Genomic DNA, 20,263 nt, shown 5'->3' with positions numbered 1-20,263 from the left:
GTTCTTGTCTGGAGAATTCCAGGGATGGGGGAACCTGGTGGGCTGCCGTCTATGGGGTCGCACAGAGTTGGTCACGACTGAAGAGACTTAGCAACGGCAGCAGCAGCAGCAGCAATAGTCTTATCAGAAATTGACACATGAGAAAACTATTAGCCTTCCGTTTTCAAGCAGTGTGTTCAATTTGTTGCTAGGTTAAATGGTTTACTTTTAAATACCTGTGAACTGGGCGAGATCTCAAATAAGAATGACTGAATACAGGTTTTAAACAAAATTAAAAACAATAATAAAAATCAATGCAGTCCACCTCTGTGCTGACAGACGCGTACACAAGCCGTGCTATCGGCCTCCACCTGTTTAGAAAAAGCACATGCTTTAAGCTCAAGGAAATGCTGAAAAGGGTTCCTTCCTGGTACAGAATTTCTCAAAGCCACCCATTTTGCCACATGCTGGATAAGAACCTTGCCACCTCGTTGCACCTTTCTGATCCTCAGGTTCTTCAATCTGCTCAGCAGGTGTGATATCACCTATCTCACAGGGCTGCTGGACAGGTAAATCCTATGTAGGTGTCGGCACCTGATTTATACCTAGCTAGACCTTAGGCTGGAGGGCCAAAAATGTTTAAGTTGCACTGAGGGCAAGAGAAAGCAGCTTGTGACTGAACTTCTGTATCACCGGCATCAGCAGACTCATGAACAATGTGATGGAAAGGGTGTGACCTCCAATTCCAAACCAGACCGCACTGATAAGAGCACTCACAGCACCCCAGCTCACCGCAGGGTGACACAGGCATGAGCCATACTGAACACAGGGTGGGCAGTGACTCCAGCAGCGGAGGGGCTTGCTGACCCTGGGGCAGAAGCGCTGACCTCCAGAGGCAGGAGGCAGGAAACCACATCATAAATCTCACTCCCAGAGGGGAGGACGCTTTCTGAGGAGCCAGTGTTGAGAGAGATGCTTCAAAGCAGACAAGAAACCGTGTGGGATGTTGCTGGAAGATGTGGTCCAACTGCTCCCTCCACACCCCCCCACACCTAGATCCTCTCGGGGTGATAACGATCTCTGCGAGGCAGTGAGGAGGAGGGTTCTGTGGACACACGGCCAGGTATGACTGCCAGGCCCACCGCGTACTAGCTGTCTGCCGCTGAGCAAGTTGCTTCACCTCTCCAAGGCTTGGTTTCCTCATCTGTACACAGAGATAACATCTGTGCCCATCTCTTGCGTTCTCTCAAGGGCACAATGAGGTAATGTGTATGATAAATGGCACAGTTAGGTTACTATTACTGAAAGGACTCTGCTTCTGTCCTCCAGGGACACCAGGCCAGTTGAGTGGATCTGAGCATGAGGACAGTCTTGCCATTTGTTTTCTCACCAAAAACTTCTTAGAATCGATTATGAATTTGTGTTTTTCACAGGGAGTTTGTACATTATCATGTAAACTGATTCTTACAGCAACCCTGGAAGCTAGGGGAGGGCTGGTGTTCTCCACTAGGCAGATGTACAAAGCAGCTCCCCTTCCTCATAGACACGCAATCAAATCCTATTACAAAAACCGTTTTCCTGTCTCTTGTTTGTGAGCTTCTTGAGGACACAGATGGAAACTGTACCCCACTGCCTAGAAAGGAACTACAGACAGAGGCCCTCATCAGGCAGAAAGCGCAACAGGGGTTGAGTAACGCCATTCATTATTCTAATAATCAGGTCTCCTGCTCCAATAGGAGTTTGGTTTGTGGGTTTTTCATGGAACCTTAGCAGATGACTTATAGTGTGAATTTCCATGGAGGGGGTGGGGGTGGGGAGACAAAGACAGAAGATCCCAAATCAACTGATGCATCACCTGGGCCTCACTTTCCTCTCCCAAAAAGCACTGAGCATTAGAGCGGCTCCTGATCAAACAAAGGGGGAGCCAGGACCCAGGACACAATTTACATGTGCAGACAACTGTGAGCTCATAGGAAAATGAGGTAAGAGAGGTCATTTCAGAATCCCTGGGTGACAATGGCTGGGATGCCCTCCCCTCTGACCGCCAGCACACTGGGGGTGGGGGCAAATCCTCAGAGGCAGCCGGGTCCAGTGTCCCTCCCTCGGGTGCAACCCTCTCCCTTCCCCAAGAGCCATTTGAATTTACTGCCCTGATAAAGAGTGCATGTGGTTCTGGGGCCACGGACTCCCGGTTAAGCCCAGCTACAGCCGAGCCCACTGCAGAATGAGTATGACTTTTAAAAATTGCTTCCTTGTGTGTCCAGTGAAAACACAATCTATCTCAAAATTGAAATCATATATATTTACAGAGGAAAATTGTGCCTTTCTCTACTTTGGTGGGGGTCGGGGTAGAAACTGGAAGGCACTGAGGGTTGGGAAGTAGTAGTTCTTGGGCCAAAATGACTTTTCTCCATGGCTGTTTCTTCCGTTTCAAAGGCCAAGTTTGCACATTATCTGATATCTAAATTTCTGAGGCTCTGCCTTTATTTGCTCAGAGTATTACTAACCGCCTGTCTTCTAGAAAAACATTGCTCATGCGACATCACTCCAAGAAAGAAATTTCATGAGTTTTATTTACAGCCATACAATGTAAAACTCTGAATGGCCACCACACCCAGAAGAATGGCTGGCGGTTTCTCAGGGTACACTTTACCTCTTTTGCCGTGTATTAATGTCACCCTTAAACTTTTCTCCTGGTCCAACTACTCTTGGCCACCCAGTCAAGGAAAAAGAAAAACAACAAAAGGAAGAGACAACCCCATGTCTACATTAATCTCCAGGCACCAGTTCCCCTCTCTGCAAGCACTGCACTAGTGCTGTGGGCGCCCTTCTCTCCTCCCCGTCAAAGTTCAGTCAGTCTCCCAGCGCCCTGCAGGGTACAGGGACTACCTAAGGGAGGTCCTGAGGGTCTTACCAAAATTTCATCTTATCAGAAAAGGAGAAAGATCCTGATAAGCCCTTCCTGAAGTTATAATTTAGGCACATCGTAGAGCTAAAGTCATTACTGTGAGTGATTTATTCTTTCATTCAACACATTACTCACCATGTGGCCCAGGAGGCCACCTCCTCTTAGGCAGTAAAAGGCAACATGGAAGAAAAGCGGCTGTGACTCACTTTAGAGCACCTCCATAGGCATTACGGCCTTCATTACTTTACTCATCCGTTCATTCCTTCGTCTGTCAAACATTCGTTTATGCGCCAAGCACCAGGAAGGAATGCAGGGAGGAACACACACACACACACAGAGACATCGTCTCTGTCCTCCATACATGGTAACAGGTGCTTTCATACACAATTAGGGGGACCCAGCGCCCAGCCTGCCTGGGACTTGGGGTGATCCCCTGGACGTGGAACGTCCAGCGCTAAACTGGGAAGTCTGTCAAACCAGGATGAGTCCTCACCCTGTTCAGACAATATGCTAAAATTCAAGCTTCTCAACCATTCTGGGGGCAACTTATTCTTCCCAGTTTTTATAGATGAAGGAAATGGAGCTCAGTGAGGTCCCTGGTGGAACCAGAATGTGAATGCTGGCTTCTGTGAATCCACAGCCCATGTGCTTTCTACCACCCTTGTGTTTCTGAAATGACAGAGAAAATGTCCTACTTCTGAACACGACAGCCTTTTTCTCCACCTCCAGGTTCTGACCACTTTCCCTGAGTGCTCTCCCTGGCTGCTGCTATCCACCCTCCACCACAGGCTGAGTGCAGCTGGGATTTCATCTGCTTGGCAGTTGTTCGCAGATAACACGTAATCTCCCTCTACCACTATAAGGCCGGATTTTTTTTTATTGCAAGTCGTTTAAACCTCTGTAGGAATAAACGTCTCCCTCAATAGGAATCAGGAAAAGTATGTTTCAAGCACCAAAAACATACTTTGCACTCAAGTTGTATTCACCTCTCAACTACTATACATTCAAGCTAGCAATGTACAGAAACTCACTGGCATTTAACAGTTCAAACAGACTAGGCAGATTTTCAAAGGCTCCATCCACTTTAAAACAGACCTTCAAAGTTTCTCTTTAAAAAAAGGAAAAAAGAAAACCTAATTCAAAATGCCAAGGCCACATTCCAAGGGATAACCACCATTTCTGCCTGCCTGTCAGTGTGGCCAAAATAATGTCTATGGTTTGCATAAGGATTTCAGGCAACACATACACAGACACATACAGACACTCTCTCTCTCTCCTGCAACTGGTTGTGCTTAAACCCACAGCTCTCGTTCCAAAATTCCAACACAACTGCACCCTCAACGGGGAGAGGGGGGGGTAAAATTCACCCAAGTAATGACACAGCCTATGTAATTTCCTTGCCACAGAAGAACAGAGCCTCCAGACTTTTTATGTTTTGCTCACATTCTTCATGAATGAAGCGTGCCTCAGTGATCCTCAAATTAACTTTCCACTTGCATCATTTAAGCATTAAAAAAAGACTTTAAGGCCAGAGCTTTCATAGGGCCTTTGTGAGACCAAATATAGGCCAGCCTGTGTCTCCATGCTACTGTGTGTGATTACTGGATTTGCGACTTAAAGGTCCTGTGCTGCTTGAAAACAAGGTTGGGGGAGAGAGAGAGAAAGGCTAAGAAAGGCCTTTCAAAAGCAAACACAGAAGAGGCATTCAACAATCCACAGAGGGCGGTTAATGTGAGTTTGGCAACAGCAGTCTCTTCTGACGATGGGGTGGATGTTCTGGCCGCAGCATTAGCTGCCCCGCATACTTTTTATGAACTTGGAAGAGGCCCCACTACTGTGTCTTCAACCTACATCAAAAGTCATCAGGTCCAAGAGATTGCTGCCAACCCTGTGTACTTTCTAAAAGGGAACATAAAAGGCCGTGTTTCGGCTGGGTGCATTTTCAGGCAAACTTGACACTTTTCTAAACCTGGTAAAGGAAGCCACACCCAGAGCAGGTTTCAGGGGTGGGGGTTGAGGCACTCAAGTTCAAAAGACTCACCCCTGCTGGGTACTGCTTTGCCTTTCCACCTAGACCTGTAATAATAAAAGCTGTCATTGACTACTGAGGGCCCACCATGTGCCAGGACAGTTTCCATGGACAATCTCCCTTATTCTTCCTACAATCCTGTTAAAGAACTTGTATTAACCCCACCCCATAGCAGAGACAGCAGGCTTGGGTTGTTAGATAAACTGCCCTGGTTTGGAAAGCAATTTGGCAAGAGGCATAGACATAATCACACATGAAATGTGTATGATATAATGCTAAGTAAAAAATCAAAACATAATGACCATAACAGTATTAAATTGTATGTAGATAAGAACTCTCAGAAAGTTAAGATCTGTTGGGACTGCAGGATTATTCTTTCATTTGTATTCCTTTTGGAGGTGACCTAATATGGCTATGAAATAATAAATATAAAAAAAGTTTTTGAAGTAATACAAAGAACAACTAAACATTTAAGCTTTGTCTATTAATAACTTTCAACCTTGCCTTTGAAAGAACACCATCTGAGTCACCTCCTGACTACCACTCTCTCAGTACCCACGCCCCTTCCCTGGTCACAAAGGTTCTGGACGGAAGCCAGTCAAGAACAGAAGTCACTTTTCTCCCCACCCCTTTTCTTTCTTTTAAGAGGGAAAAATTCTGGCCGACAAGCTTCAGCAGGTGCTTTTTCTCCCCTACCTAATCAATAACCAGTCATTTTAAGGCTTCACCTGCAGGCTCACAGGAAATGAGCACTTATCAAGTAACAGATATTTAATGTATTTTAAATCCACTTTAACACCAAAACCTAAAGGCACTGCTGGGCAAGTCTGATATATATGAAACTGGACTGAAGTCTAACCAACTGTAAGAACACCAACATTCATTTAATTAGGATTATTTTATTAAGATGGAGTGTGGGAGAAAGGGGATTTTTTTGCTTAAAAAAATAGTTTAAAAGTATATAAAAGGTTTAAGTCATGAAGCAAGAATGGACTTAATAAGCCTCTACTTCCCAGGACACCATGTTGAAATTTTGGAAGAACTTAGAGAAAGTAGCCCAGAGTATTTTTTTAATTCTCCATTAACACCAAATGGATAAATGAAAAGAAACTTGCGGGTTTTTTTTAAATCTCACAAATGTCTAGAACTACAGGATTATCAAGTAAGAAAATCCTAGCCAAATTCTACGAAGATTTACAAAGCTAGGAATTAACCAACCATGCTTTAAAGCCCTGTAATCTCCTAGGGTAATAATAATGACTTTAATTAACTATTACTCATCTAGATACTATATTTTTTACAGGTGAAATAATCCAGTTTACTTAAAACACACACCCCCAAAACTCCTTCCTTTAAAGCAGACTCTGTATGAAACACAAACGTTAAACCGTAGAGGGGTCATAGCCTCTTTAGGCCATGTCCTTCCCAGCTCAGGGGCTAGAGGAGCAGGCAGAGTTTATTTCAAAGGCAGTGCTTCTTAGAAGACTTGGCTGTGCCTACAAACCACTTGGGGATTTTGTTAAAATGAAATTATGACTCAGTGAGTTTGAGGTGTGAGACTGAGATTCTGCATTTCGAACAAATTCCCATCTACAGAACACACTGAGTAATAAGGTTCTAAATACCTTGCAGTTCAAAATTCAAGGAGGTTACGTTGTTCCTGTTTCTCCTCACAGCAAATGCAATGGCTTAAGGGGTTTCCAACATCCTCACCTGACCATCACCCACCCTGCAAGACAATTATTACACTCAGGAAGCAGACCAGCTTTCCCTTAAGGAGAAAGAAATCATCTGGACAAGTCACTCACTTAAAATCCTTCAGCAGTCTCCCACTGCCTGCCTGCCTCCCCAGCTCCCTGACCTGCCCGACAGCACCATGCATCCTCTGGCCTCTAGAACCCCTCTTCACAACCCTTCCTCTCTCTCTACTCTGAGCTCTGCCTACCTGGGCTCTCACCTGGAACATGTTTATTCCTCCACTTGCTTCTACTCATCAGTCAGCTCGGCCAGCATTTCCAGCATAGCTGAACCACACTTACAGCCTTCCTAATCAGAGAACAGTTGCTTACTGAAAAGCAGGCAATCAGTAAGTACTACACATTAATAAACAGAACCAAAAGCAAGCCCTGTTATTTAAATCAGTTTTATCATTTTACTTCTTAGGAGTCTTCTTGCTTTAAAAAAGCCTAGGTTAGTATCCAACTACTGGCCTTTTATGGGCTTGCCTGGTGGCTCAGTGGTAAAGAACACGCCTGCCAATGCAGGAGACACGGGTTCAGTCCCTGGGTTGAGAAGATCCCGTGGAGAAGGGCATGGCAACCCACTCCAGTATTCTTGCCTGGAGAATAATACCATGGACAGAGGAGCCTGGCGGGCTACAGTCCATGGGGTCACAAAAGAGTCAATCACGATTTAGCAACTAAACAACTTTGCTTTTAAACGACAAGTCCTTTGCACCCATAATATACAAACAACTGCCAGATTTTTAATTAAGCCAATTGAGCAAAAAATACTGAAGTCCAAAAAGGCATTACAATGCCTCTATCACTTATCTCCCTCCAATATTAGTTTTTCATAGCTGAGGCTTCAAGGAGTTGATAGAAGCTTGTCAGGCAAAAGGAATAAAGAAGTGAAGTGAAAGTTGCTCAGTCGTGTCCGACTCTTTGCGACCCCATACAGAGTCCATGGAATTCTCTAGGCCAGAATACTGGCGTGGATAGCCCTTCCCTTCTCCAAGGGATCATTCCAACCCAGGGATTGAACCCAGGTCTCCCCGCATTGCAGGTGGATTCTTTACCAGCTGAACCACAAGGGAAGCCCAGGCACTAACATCTAAAAACAGCTGGGATCTACCTGGCGTATTTTTGGTAATGTGCATAAGTGTGAATCTAGAAGGAACAGATGAATGCCCTGATAGATGATTGAACCCATTTGGCAGTCATGAGGTGGCCGAGGCCTACAGATGCTAAACGGCTCCTCTAGTTGAGCCGGGTTGAGCTCATTCCTGACTAACTAAACACTTTTCCGCTACTATACAATTTTGTTCTAAAACATACTTTCCCCAAGCTCTTCATTCTTTAGTAATAAATCAGATAACAATATTTACTGCTATCCGGGAACAAATCATGCAGTCTATTCTTCCCAAACCCTTCCACCCCCAAACTGCAAAGAGGGTACACATGATCTAGTACGAAAGTGTTTCTCAAACCTGAATGTGCATCACAGTCCCCTGGCAGGCTAGTTAAAAACCTATGAACGTATGGTAGTGTATTTTCCATGGAATTTGCTGTATGACTCAGGGAACTCAAATTGGGGCTCTGTAACAACCTAGAGGGATGGGAAGGGGTGGGAAGTGGGAGAGAGGTTCAAGAAAGAGGAGACATATGTATACCTATGGCTGATTTATGCTGGTGTATAGCAGAAACCAACACAATATTGTAAAGCAATTATCCTTCAATTAAAAATAAATTAATAATGCAGAGTACATCATGAGAAACGCTGGGCTGGAGGAAGCACAAGCTGGAATCAAGATTGCCGGGAGAAGTATCAATAACCTCAGATATACAGATGACACCACCCTTATGGCAGAAAGTGAAGAGGAACTAAAGAGCCTCTGGATCAAAGTGAAAGAGGAGAGTGAAAAAGTTGGCTTAAAGCTCAACATTCAGAAAACGAAGATCATGGCATCTGGTCCCATCACTTCATGGCAGACAGATGGGCAAACAGTGGAAACAGTGGCTGACTTTATTTTTCTGGGCTCCAAAATCACTGCAGATGGCCGACTGCAGCAATGAAATTAGAAGATGCTTACTCTTTGGAAGGAAAGTTATGACCAACCTAGACAGTATATTAAGAAGCAGAGACATTACTTTGCCAACAAAGGTCCATCTAGTCAAGGCTATACTTTTTCCAGTGGTCATGTATGGGTGTGAGAGTTGGCTATAAAGAAAGCTGAGTGCTGAAGAATTGATGCTTTTGAACTGTGGTGTTGGAGAAGACTCTTGAGAGTTTCTTGTACTGCAAGGAGATCCAACCAGTCCATCCTAAAGGAGATCACTCCTAGGTGTTCATTGGAAGGACTGATGTTGAGGCTGAAACTCTAATACTTTGGCCACCTGATGCGAAGAGCTGACTCACTGGAAAAGACTCTGATGCTGGGAGGGACTGGGGGCAGGAGGAGAAGGGGAAGACAGAGGATGAGATGGTTGGATTGATTGCATCATTGACTCGATGGACATGGGTTTGGGTGGACTCCAGGAGTTGGTGATGGACAGGGAGGCCTGGCGTGCTGCGGTTCATGGGGTCACAGAGAGTCGGACACGACTGAGTGACTGAACTGAACTGAATAATAATTTTGAAAAACTCCTATGTACAGGCCCCACCCTGAGAGTTTCTGGTTCACTAGGTCAGAAGCAGGGCCTGAGAATTTACATTTCTAGCAAGTTCCCAGGTCATGATGCTGCTGCTGGTCTAGGAACCTCATTTCGAGAACCATTCCCATAACATAGTTCATAATACTACCTTCAATTCATTTACTCCTTTAACAAATACTTAGTGACTGCTACGGGTAAGACAGGCTGTATCAGACTTTCATCTTTACCCGCCCAGGCTTCATGAAATGTAAAGCAAACAGAGGCAGAGTCTCAAACTGTAACTAAAGGCAGGATGTGAAAATCCCAAAAGGATGACCAAGTACTTAGACTTTAAATCTTAAAGTAAAAGAACCCAAGAAGAGATTCTGATCACCTCTCCCTTGAGGAATACTTAGAATTTAGTGGCATCTGAATAGGACCTAAAAAAAAAAAAGATCCTGACACAAGAAATAATTCTTAGGGGAAGAGACCAGGTGAGCAGGGTCTCAAAACCAGGAAAATACAGGGGAATTTTAGGGAATCGTAAATACTGTGGAGCAAGGAGTAGGAAAAGCTGGAGGTGGGGAGGCTGGCTTGGGTCAAATCTCAAATGTTTGTGCAAGGAGATCTCTTATCAGAGCCTGCCTCTGGGGAGGCTAGGGCAGCTGCATGGGGCCAGCTGGGCCTAAGGAAACCACAGAAAGATGAACACAGAGCAGGAGGCAGTGGGGCTATAGACAAACCCCTTTCTAGGTTCAAAGTCTAAGAGGAGACAACTTGACAACAGTCTCCCAAAAAGCTTCCTTGAGTCACAACGTTTACAGTCCCATTCTTTTACTCCCTTAAGAGAAGTGGTATCTTTTCCTCAGAGGGAATATCTATGTTCCTCCTCTTTTTCCTAACTAGTTTCCAAGAGTCCTTTTAACAGTCATCCCAGTCAAACACTGGACTTAAGCTAAAAGAATCAGTGTTTCAAGCTCATCAAAATTTGAGGGTGTCACATGTTCAGAAATCTAAGAGGTTCTGGGCTTGTTAATTTTCCATGCCACCAGAACGTATTCACAAAGAAGGCAATGGCACCCCACTCCAGTACTCTTGCCTGGAAAATCCCATGGACGGAGGAGCCTGGTAGGCTGCAGCCCACAGGGTCACTAAGAGTCGGATACGACTGAGCGACTTCACTTTCACTTTTCACTTTCACGCATTGGAGAAGGAAATGGCAACACACTCCAGTGTTCTTGCCTGGAGAATCCCAGGGACAGGGGAGCCTGGTGGGGTCTATGGGGTCGCACAGAGTCGGACACGACTGAAGTGACTCAGCAGCAGCAGCAGTGTGGTCCTACAGGAGGAAACTGAACTCGGGAGTCAGAAAACCTGGATTCTACGTAAAGCAATTATACTCCAATTAAAAAATAAACAAACAGAAAACCTGAATTCTGGGAAAGGCAGTGTCATACTGGTTGATTAACCCATTATCAGTTTCTTTATAAAAAGGAAGAGAATACCCCACAGGATTATTATTAGTACCAAGGAAATGCCCACTTATTTAGAACAAAGTACTAGATCCCATGCTGGGTACTCTGAATAATCTCATTTAGTTAATTAAGCAAGATGGTACATATTAAAGCGCTATAAATATTAATAATTAGCAGTAGTAGCACATCACTCAAAAAGGATTCAAATTTATGAATCTGTTAGGAACTTCTAAATTTTAAGCTGAAACTCTGGCAAACTGGTGAAAATAATTTTAACTGAGGACTTGTCCCACATAGTTATCTGGGCTTAGAAAATCTATAGTATTATAGTATAGTATTGGAAGGTATCCAGACCAAAACCCCAATCTTTTACGCTTTCAGTAAACACAGAAATGTCCTTATAAATCTTTGCTGCTCCCCAACCACCCACCCACCCTGCCTACCCGGGTTATCATTTGATCAGGGTTATCATTTGTCACCAACTCTTTCCACTGTCACAATAGGAAGTATCTGAAGGCTATTACTTTATATCTAAGAAATTAAAATTTTTGTTCATGGCAAGCAGGTGTAAACCTAGCAATCATCTCTGTATAGGCTTTATGAAATTATACAAGACAAACATCTAGGTACCATAACAAACTGAAAAAGTTCTTTTTAAAAACTCAAGAATGCATTTTCCTCATGACCCTTGGGTATAAAAATCAGCAATATTCTTTCCCTAGCAGTTTAGAAATCAGCACCAAAAGATGAAGAAATTCAAGGAGGCAACCCTGAGATGGCATGTAATAAACTTGAGAGTAACGCATGCCAATGGCCTGCAACTCCCTCTACGTCCCACTACGTCCCAAAGAAGAGAGGGGGAGAATTTCTCCATTTCTCCTTCTAGACAGTTGGAAAAATTCACGGAACCAAGACAGCTAAGAGAAAATACCTTCTCCAGAAACATCAGGCGCTGGATATCAGGGTCAGGATGCAAAGAAGGTAGAAAAAAGTTCATTTTGATGTTTTTCAACTAGATTCTGTCTTCATTGCAACTCCACAGCCAGAACTGATAGGATCAGGGCTCTGAGGGGGCAGGCAGGTAGGAAGAAGAGGGAAGCACTTCACAAGGTCACCTTGTCTCTTCTTTTTGCAGAAATTAAGTATTAATTTATCTAAGTATCTAGAAGTCTGGGAGGAGAAAGTTGGAGAATAACAATATGCAGCCTGAGCTTATTATGGCCTGGGACCTGGAACAAGCAATTTCACTCTATCTTTAAAACCTCAGAGGGATGGGCAACATAGGGATAAGGGATGAAGGTTACAAGGATATACTGTAACACACAGAAAACAAAACCAGTATTTCATAGTAATTATAACTGGAGTATAACCTTTAAAAATTGCAAATCACTACACTATACACTCTTGTAACTTATATACTGGGGGTTCCCTTCTGGCTCAGCTGGTAAACAATCTGCCTGCAGTGCGGGAGACCTGGGTTCGATCCCTGGGTTGGGAAGATCCCCTGGAGAAGGGAAAGGCTACCCATGCCAGTATTCTGGCCTGGAGAATTCCATGGACTATACAGTCCATGGGGTCGCAAAGAGTCGAACACGAGTGACTTATATGGTACATCAAGTGTACTTCAATTTTTAAAAAACCTTACAGGTGTGCACACAAGATGAGATATAGACAAAGCTCCTACTAACGCATCTAATGTATGGTGATGAGCGACTGAACTGGACTGAATGCATGGTGAGCACTCCATGAAATCTTTTCCCCACCAACTCGTAAGAGGAGACAAGGAGAAGCTTTCTGGAATAAAAGAACGTAAGCACAGTCTTAAAAAAACAAAACTGTAGGAAGGATTTCTATTCGTAAAATGGAAGGATGGGGCCTTTGAGGCAGAAGGTAGATGATGAAGGCAAAACCCAGGGCTGGGTTTCATGAAGAGTTTCAGGCTGCCCACCTGGAAGATTTATTCAGTAGGAATGTAAGAGCTGGTATAGGAATTTCGTGGTCTGGGGCCATTTGGAGGAAGGTCCTGAATGCCAGGCTAAGGAACCTGGAATTTAATTTATGCAAGAGGCAGCCGAGACAGGTTCTGAGTAGGGGAGTATCCAGCTGATAAGAAGGGAAGCTAGCTGATGTGAAACTGGAGAAAAGGTATCATCATGAACTTCTCTGTTACTATGAACACATTTTTAAAAACATGTGAGGTTGAGTTTTGTTGTGTTTCAGCAGTCCTCTCTTACTTAACAAAGAAAAACAAAACAACAAATCCAACTGTATAAGCTACATGAACAGATTCTAAGTAAGGTGGTAACTTGATCTTATAGGTGAAAAATTCGAAAGAGATCTCCGTGTGCAGGGGTATGCCTGTGAGGTGTGTGCTGGGTGTTGGTGGTTAATGTCTGAAGCCATTACAGGTGGAAGGTCCTGCCTTCGACAGGAGCATCAGTGTGAAAGAGATCTCAGTCCCTTATTAAGTCAGTGAGGTTTTGTTTCTAATCGTACTTATTTACTTATGATAAATCTCTATAAACTATTTTATCTAAAAGACCAGGCTCATTTTATAACACTGTTATTTCCCCATGAAAGAACATCAAAAGTCAGTCCCTCCTGAGATTTTTTAGGATCCAGTGTGTAAGTATTTGAAATCAACAAAAATGCAGAAATATCTCCTACAAAATCACAGTACTCTTAGGTATAGATGCTAAATGAAAGTTAGTACAAGAGGCACTGAAAAAAAAAAATCAATACCGATTCAGAGGCACTGTTTGCTAGTATTGGGTTGGAAGTACTAGGAAGGATTAAAAAGAGGGAAAAGGTTGCTTAATAGGCATGCACAAAATTAAATCAGCAGACAAAATCTATATGTTATCAAAGATGTGATGACAGGAAGAACTACAAATACTAAAAAACCACACAGGGGATGCAGGTGGGGATGGGGAAAAGTTTTATCAAAAAAATTTCTCAAGTTGCTTAAAATGCAATCAGTCCCATTTGGAACAAAGGATGGTGCCAACTGTTTGTAATTCTGCTGGGATTCACCACACTTGGGAGTTAATTCACCCTTTCTCAGTTCCTCAACACGGGTGGTTTTCTGTTATAGAAATACCAACACTAAACTTGTGCAACTTCTAAACCACGATATTTAGAAATAAGAAAGCTATCTGGAACTAAATTAGAGGACAAAGGTCATTTAAAAAAAAATCACCACACAAAATGTGAAGCTTTTGAAGGAATTTCCTTGGGAAACACTTATGAGATAAAAACTATCAAAGGGACACAGTGATTTTTTTTTTTAACTTTAAATTTTACTTTTCCAGAGAGGACAGTTTAAGACATTTCCTGTGTGTTAGCTCCACCCTTCTCAGAGACCAGTTTTACAACCGTCCTCAAACCTTTCAGAATAACAGTCTTTTGTTATGGGTGGCCCTGTGGGCACACTCCTCCTCACACCTTCGTATATTTTCATCTTGGTTCTGTATTTCTCCAGAGACTACAGGAGGGTGTTGACTGGACCTCAGCAACAGGTTTTCAAGTTGAGGACACCCTGTGGGTGTTTTCTCCTGGGCAGTGTAACACAACGAAGTGGGGAGAAAGGGTCATTTGAAGAAAAGGTGCGTTCTGAATTCTCAGAACCTCAAGCTTCAAACTGGGGCCTGCGATCACACACCCAGAAGATAACGGACACACCCAACTCCTCCAGTTTCCACCTGCAAGTTCAGCTCTGGCCCCGCTAAATTTGCACCGAAAAGCAAATTCTACCTTCGAGGAGCTGTAGAGGAAGGAGGCAAAGACCCGAAACTGTTCCCTAAGGGGGATGGAGCTTCCTCTTAGCTAACTGCTGGAGGAATGCAGCATAGCCTAGCTAATGTTTAAAATCACGTCCTGTTCTGCCTCTTGTTTTCCAGAAGAGTGTCATTACTGTCAACTATTTCACAAGACAAATAAACCTGTGAATGAAATACATCCTCCCCCCTCTTTCCAGTGAAAACATTGGAAGACTGGGCTGCTTCCTTCCTTCCTCCTCCTCACAGGAACCACATTTGTGGCATTGAGAGGAGTTAAAATAAGAAACACAAACCAGGTCTGCAAAGGCTACTTTTCAGAGCACCAGAGTCATTTCCAGTCTACTGCTGATTCCAGGGGCTTCCTAATGGAAGGAGTTGTGTTTTCAGTTATGAATCCTTTTTCATGCCTCAACTAGGAGACTCCGCCGGCCAGGCCTGCTGGCAGGGCAGGGACCTCCAAGGGCAAGGCCCACCCCAGCCGCAGGCTGCAGGCCCATCACCCTCACAAAGTGCTCCCCGTAAAAATATGTGTGGCAAAATATTAGATTCATTCAACTGTTCAAGACTAATAAAGACTCCAAGAAACCTGCAATTGATCCAACTAATCCAACCCAATAGCGCTGGAATGACAATAACTGGTTTTCATTATAAATTACATAGCCCACTAAATTGATGGGAAGGCTCTATCCCAACACAAAACTTCAAAAGAGTTAAAATTAAGCTCCGGAATCAAAACTGTAATTTACCCAAGGCTTAGGAACAAAAAGACCACTCCCTCCTTCCCTTTGCCATTGTGCTACAGGGTGTCCAGAAGTGCACTTTACACCTTTAGGCTTCCCAGAGGTAAGAGGCTGGAGACTGGGAGATACAGGCTTCGTGGAATCAAATACTTGCATACCTAATAGGTCTATTAGCATTGGTCTAATGAAATGCAAGGACAGTTAAAAAGGGAGAAAATGTCTGTGCTGTGGGAAGTAGATACCTGACAACCGAGAGAGCCCAAAGGAAACTGGAGAGGGAGACTCCAAATGGTGGCTTCTCTGGAGTCAAGAGTGAGAAACCGTCTCCTTTAAGTAGCGCATGGGCTGCTTGCAGCCAACCAGAGGCTTTGGGGCTGGGCGTGCGGCCGCCGGGCTTCAGCAGGGTCACGTACCATATGGCACAAATAAAGCTTCAGAAGCCCAGGAGGCACGGCTCCTGCCGGCCTTAGAGTGCGGAGCTTACCTTGGAGCTGCTTGAATCTCCCTTCCAGCTGGTTGAAGTTGTAAGGCACCTGCCCCGTATAAGCCGGCGACAGCGGCCCGGAGATGCTAGACGTCCTCTGCAATTCCATTATGCCCAGCGTAACGCCCTGGCGGGCTGAACGGTGGAAATCCCGCTCCGGCCCCCTCCTACTCCCATTCAGCACGCAGCGGCTTCCGCAACGCCTGGCTCTCGGCCCCGGCAAAAAGGGCTGGACCTTAGGCAAGCCCCATCCCGGTGTGAAAGTCCAGCAGGGTGATCTGATAGGAAGCTGGCCGCAGGAGAGTCCACCTTAGCCCGGTCACTCACGCATCCAATTCCTGTGGCTTTCTTTCCTTTTGTGGCCCTTGGCCCTAGGCTTGAAATAAATTACCGAGAAGGGGCGGGAGGGCGGAGGGAGGGAGGCCGCAAGTCCCACTTAAAATTTTTTAAAAATACGGCCAATCCTGAGCATGCCCTAGTCGCCGAGCCCGGGAGCTCGCGGGCGCAGCGCACACACCTCCTCCCCGCTGCCCGTGGCGGCCGCCGGTTTGTAATTTAATCAGGAGCCACTCGCCGTGCGCTGGGCGGTGATGTCACCTGATTAGCATAACAGCATTGTAGAGGAAACGCAGGCTGTACCACGAGGGGCGCGGGGGAGGCCGGCGGGCCGCGGCCCCCCACCCACCGGCCGCCGACCCCCAGGCCCGTCCAGGACGCGCCTGCCGCGGTGGTACCTTCCCGAACAAAGCTGCTGGAATTACTGTCTTTTGTTGAGAGCCTCACGTAACGGAAAAGTCTCCGATTACTATCACAGGAAAAGAAGGCGACCCTGGAGGGTCAGGAGCCCGCAGGTCCCCGGCCGCGGCGGCTCATCCACTAGGCAGCGTCTGAGGAGGCCACGCGGACCGCGCACCTGGCCGCTCGGCGTCTTCAGCGCGCGGGCGCCGGCCACGCGGCGGTGGGACCGTGTCGGCGGGTGAAAGTAAAACAAAGTCCCTCTGGGCTCCGGGGCAGGGACACAGCGAGGGGATGGGGGGAGCGCTGTAAGTTCAGTCTCACGGAAGGATCTTCTCAGCAGACTTCTGCTGCCAGCGCGCCATGTTAAGCGGAGGGTCTCTGGGTAACACCAGCCCCGTAACAGTAACGACGCAAGATTTCTGGGAGCACCGCGTTGCAAGGCATTGTGGGAGAAAGGTACACAGGTAAACACCTCCGGGATCACTGACCTGGATGATCTGAGGAACCAGTGAGGAGATAAAAGAAACCCCGCTCAAATCCTACTGTGATTCTTAAAATGAAACCTTTTAATTTTTGAGTTCTTCAGGAATTTAAAACTCTCTTCCCTGGCTTCTCCCACCAATCTCAACCCAAAGTCAAATCCTCTACATAGGAAATGGCTGTGTCTGTGTTGCTCAGTCGTGTCCAACTCTTTGCGACCCCATGGGCTGTCGCTCGCCAGGCTCCTCTGTCCATGGAATTCTCCAGGCAAGAATACTTGGGTGGGTTGCCATTCCCTTCTCCAGGGGATCTTCCTGACGCAGGGATGGAACCTGGGTCTCCAGCACTGCAGGCAGATTCTTTACTGTCTGAGCCACCAGGGAAGACCCCAACATAGAACAGTGATCAAAATGTGTTCTTGGAAAATAACTGACCCTAATTACCCCGCGCCCAGCCACCCGCTTTTTTAGTAACTACAGGCAGACAACAAATTACAAACTTAGGGTTTCAAGCATGGAGCCTGGCAGCCATACTTGCTGAAGAAGGTAATTTCATTCCTAAAGGATTCCAATCTGCACTAAAGAGGTGGGCCTCCACCACAGGTTTACTTTAGTCCCCAGGACACTTGTAATTCAAGCAACTGCATCCCATTCAGGGCTAAAGTTAAAACAAACCCAGCATCCAGCTAACTGCTCAACTTGGAACAACCCCCATTCCTCCCACCCACACTGCTGGGTTTTTAATGCATCCAGTGTCAACCCTCAGCGTGCTAAAGCCAGGCCCAGGATTCGAAGCTATTCTTCCTCCAAGAGGTAGAGCACTTTCTAAAGCCACTTTGCTGCAGTTCAAAACACAGACAGCAGGGTGGCAAAATGTGGGATCTTGGAAGAAGCACTTGAGGAGGATTCCGAAGACTTGAGTTTCTAGTCCTGGCCAAGCCGCTTAATCACTTATGACCTTAGAAGAAACCCTGGATTCTTTCTAAACCTCCACTGTCAGACAGGGATAATTAATGCCTACCCACAAGATTACTGAGGGAATGATGTGAAAATGCCCTAAAAGTGGTCATAGTATTCACAATTAGGAGTACGTTTTGCAAACTTGATTTTTCCCCCTCTGTATCACATGAAAGCTACAGAGGGCAGAACTTAAAATGTCCTCCTAACAGGCCCCTCTTCACTATTAAATATATTGGTGATGTGTTAAGTCTCAAGTGTCTAGCTATGGGTACAGAAAACGGGACTGCAAAGTGCTTGCCAATTTACAACACATTTTAAATCTTTAAGCCACTTAGCGAATAGAGTATGAGTCACCACACTTAGTCTCCCTTTCAGTTCCCTCTGATATAGGGAAGTAGGTAAAATAAGCTTTCTAATTAGCCAGGTTACATGTGAGGTGGCGGAAGGGGCGGCTGGGACTATTGTAGCCACATTTGATCCTAAAGAGCAGACTTCGAACAAGCCAGGTAGAGTGAACATATGTAAATATTAGAAAGGTTTTGAGTCTAGGACAGGGTTAAATAACCCCCTAGGGGCAAGACGTGAAACGTGGCAAAACGTGAGAATGTCTGGTGTGATGAGGCCAAGGAAGAAGAAAGGACCCAACCCTAATGGCTCATGTGACCACCTCCACCTCAGCAGGGAGGAGAAGGGAAAGGCTGGCCAGAGGCGCTCAGTCTTTATTCCATGCAGTATCTTCTGCACACTAACTGTGTGCAGGGCACACTGCCTAGTGTTTTTGGAGGCGTCAGAGATGACTGGGAGAGCTGGTGGCCAAAAGAAATGGGACAGATACGTATGCCAATAGTCAGAAACCAGAAGAACAGAAGGTGGGGTCGGCAGGGGACCTACTAGAGTTCAGAAGACAAGGGCACATCTGCCTTAGGGAGGTGGGGACGAACAACTCCAGGAGAGACAGGCATCTGGCCAGACCGGGAAGCACAGGCAGACCCTCTACAGAATGAGATGAGGGGGAAGCCCCTCTCCTGGTTGGGGGAGGAAGCAGCCCAAGTAAAGGACCGACTGCACTGAAGGAACTGCACCAGCGGGCACAGCCATTCAACTTGAGCATAAGGAACGAGCATAGCGCAAGAGAGAAGCCAAGAGAGTCGGGTTTGGAACCACAGAAATTTGTGAACCAGAGGTGGACAGGGTCTGGGTTGGGCTATAGGGATGATTAATTGGCAGGGAAGGGTAGATAGAATGAATAGAAAGCAGAGAGACCGAAGGCAGCAAGGTCACTTAGGTGTTCACTGCAGTTGTCCAGGTCAAAAGGCTAGTTAGCATGTGGCAAAAGGAGCAGAAAGGAATGGGCTGATGCAAGAGTTAATCCACAGGACTTCGGTAACCAACTCGAGTCCTATAGGACTTCAAAGTCTTCGGGAGATTCAAAGGTCAGGGTTGAACTTCAGACTGGGGATTTTAGAGATGGCCATGGTGTGCAGGGTGGGTTGAACACTTCCAGACAGGCTGCAGCTCCATGGGGTGATATGTCCAGATGCAGTCAGGGATGTGGAAACAGCTGAAGATAAAGCCTGTGTACAGAGTCAGAGTGGAGACTGCAGTAGCTGAGGTCTAGGAAAGGGCATAAGAGGCAAGTGGCCGAGCAGGGAGTTGTGGGGCAACCTGGTGTCCGGGAGGGAAAAGAATCAACAGTGGAGATACCAAGGGGGTCAGAGAGGGGAAGAGACACTCAAGCAGGAAAGGTGGCAGATGGATGGCAGCATGTGCTGCAGAAAGAGCAAGGAACAGAGAACAGGTGGTCCGGTGTGTGAATTAGGTCACGGGGATAATACGAGCTGAAGCGAGGCCACAGGGAGTTGGAGAACAAGAGGGAAGATGGAGGACAAGAAGGTAGCTATGGTGAAGTCAAGATGAGGGAACAGAGCTTCAGGACTAGGAAAAGGTTCTAGGGCCGATCCGGCTGGCATGTCCTTCGCTTCAACCTTGAGCTGGTGCAGGCAGGATAAAGCTGATGGGAAACGGCTCACAGGTGTGGACAGGCTGCCTTCGTCAAGAGGAGGCCCCCTTACCTTCAGAGGCCAGAGGGCTAGAGACATTCTGAGGAGGAAAGGAGGAATTTAAAGGAGCTTACCAGGAGCTTGCCCATCTCTAAGGCTCTTTAAGGTGGCTCAGATGGTAAAGACTCAGCCTGCTACTCGGGAGACCCGGGTTTGATCCCTGGGTCAGAAAGATCCCTTGGAGAAGGGAATGGCTACCCACTCCAGTATTCCTGCCTAGAAAATCCCATGCACAGAGGAGACTGGGCGGCTACAGTCCACAGTGTCGCAAAGAGTCAGA

General features: G+C 45.9%; 1 protein-coding gene across 5 annotated transcripts in view; it reads right to left on the bottom strand.

The window, feature by feature from the left end:
• The window catches only part of SPTBN1 (spectrin beta, non-erythrocytic 1), a 209,816-nt gene that overhangs the window by 97,635 nt on the left and 91,918 nt on the right, over positions 1-20,263 (bottom strand). The window contains exon 1 of one of the 5 annotated variants that reach the window (XR_005718415.1): positions 15,747-16,375. The exons of 3 other annotated variants lie outside the window; for them this stretch is intronic. Coding sequence is in view for 1 of the 2 variants with exons in the window: in XM_040224839.1 (XP_040080773.1) it covers positions 15,747-15,855 (109 nt within the window). In the remaining variant the exon portion in view is untranslated. Of the gene's footprint in view, positions 1-15,746; positions 16,631-20,263 lie in introns of those variants that run through there. One more of the 5 variants, XM_040224839.1, reaches the window with a different exon arrangement.

The sequence above is a fragment of the Oryx dammah genome, unplaced genomic scaffold, assembly GCF_014754425.2.
Source record: "Oryx dammah isolate SB20612 unplaced genomic scaffold, SCBI_Odam_1.1 HiC_scaffold_25, whole genome shotgun sequence".
In the NCBI taxonomy this organism is placed as follows: domain Eukaryota; kingdom Metazoa; phylum Chordata; class Mammalia; order Artiodactyla; family Bovidae; genus Oryx; species Oryx dammah.
This window is presented reverse-complemented; position numbering and strand designations above follow the sequence as displayed.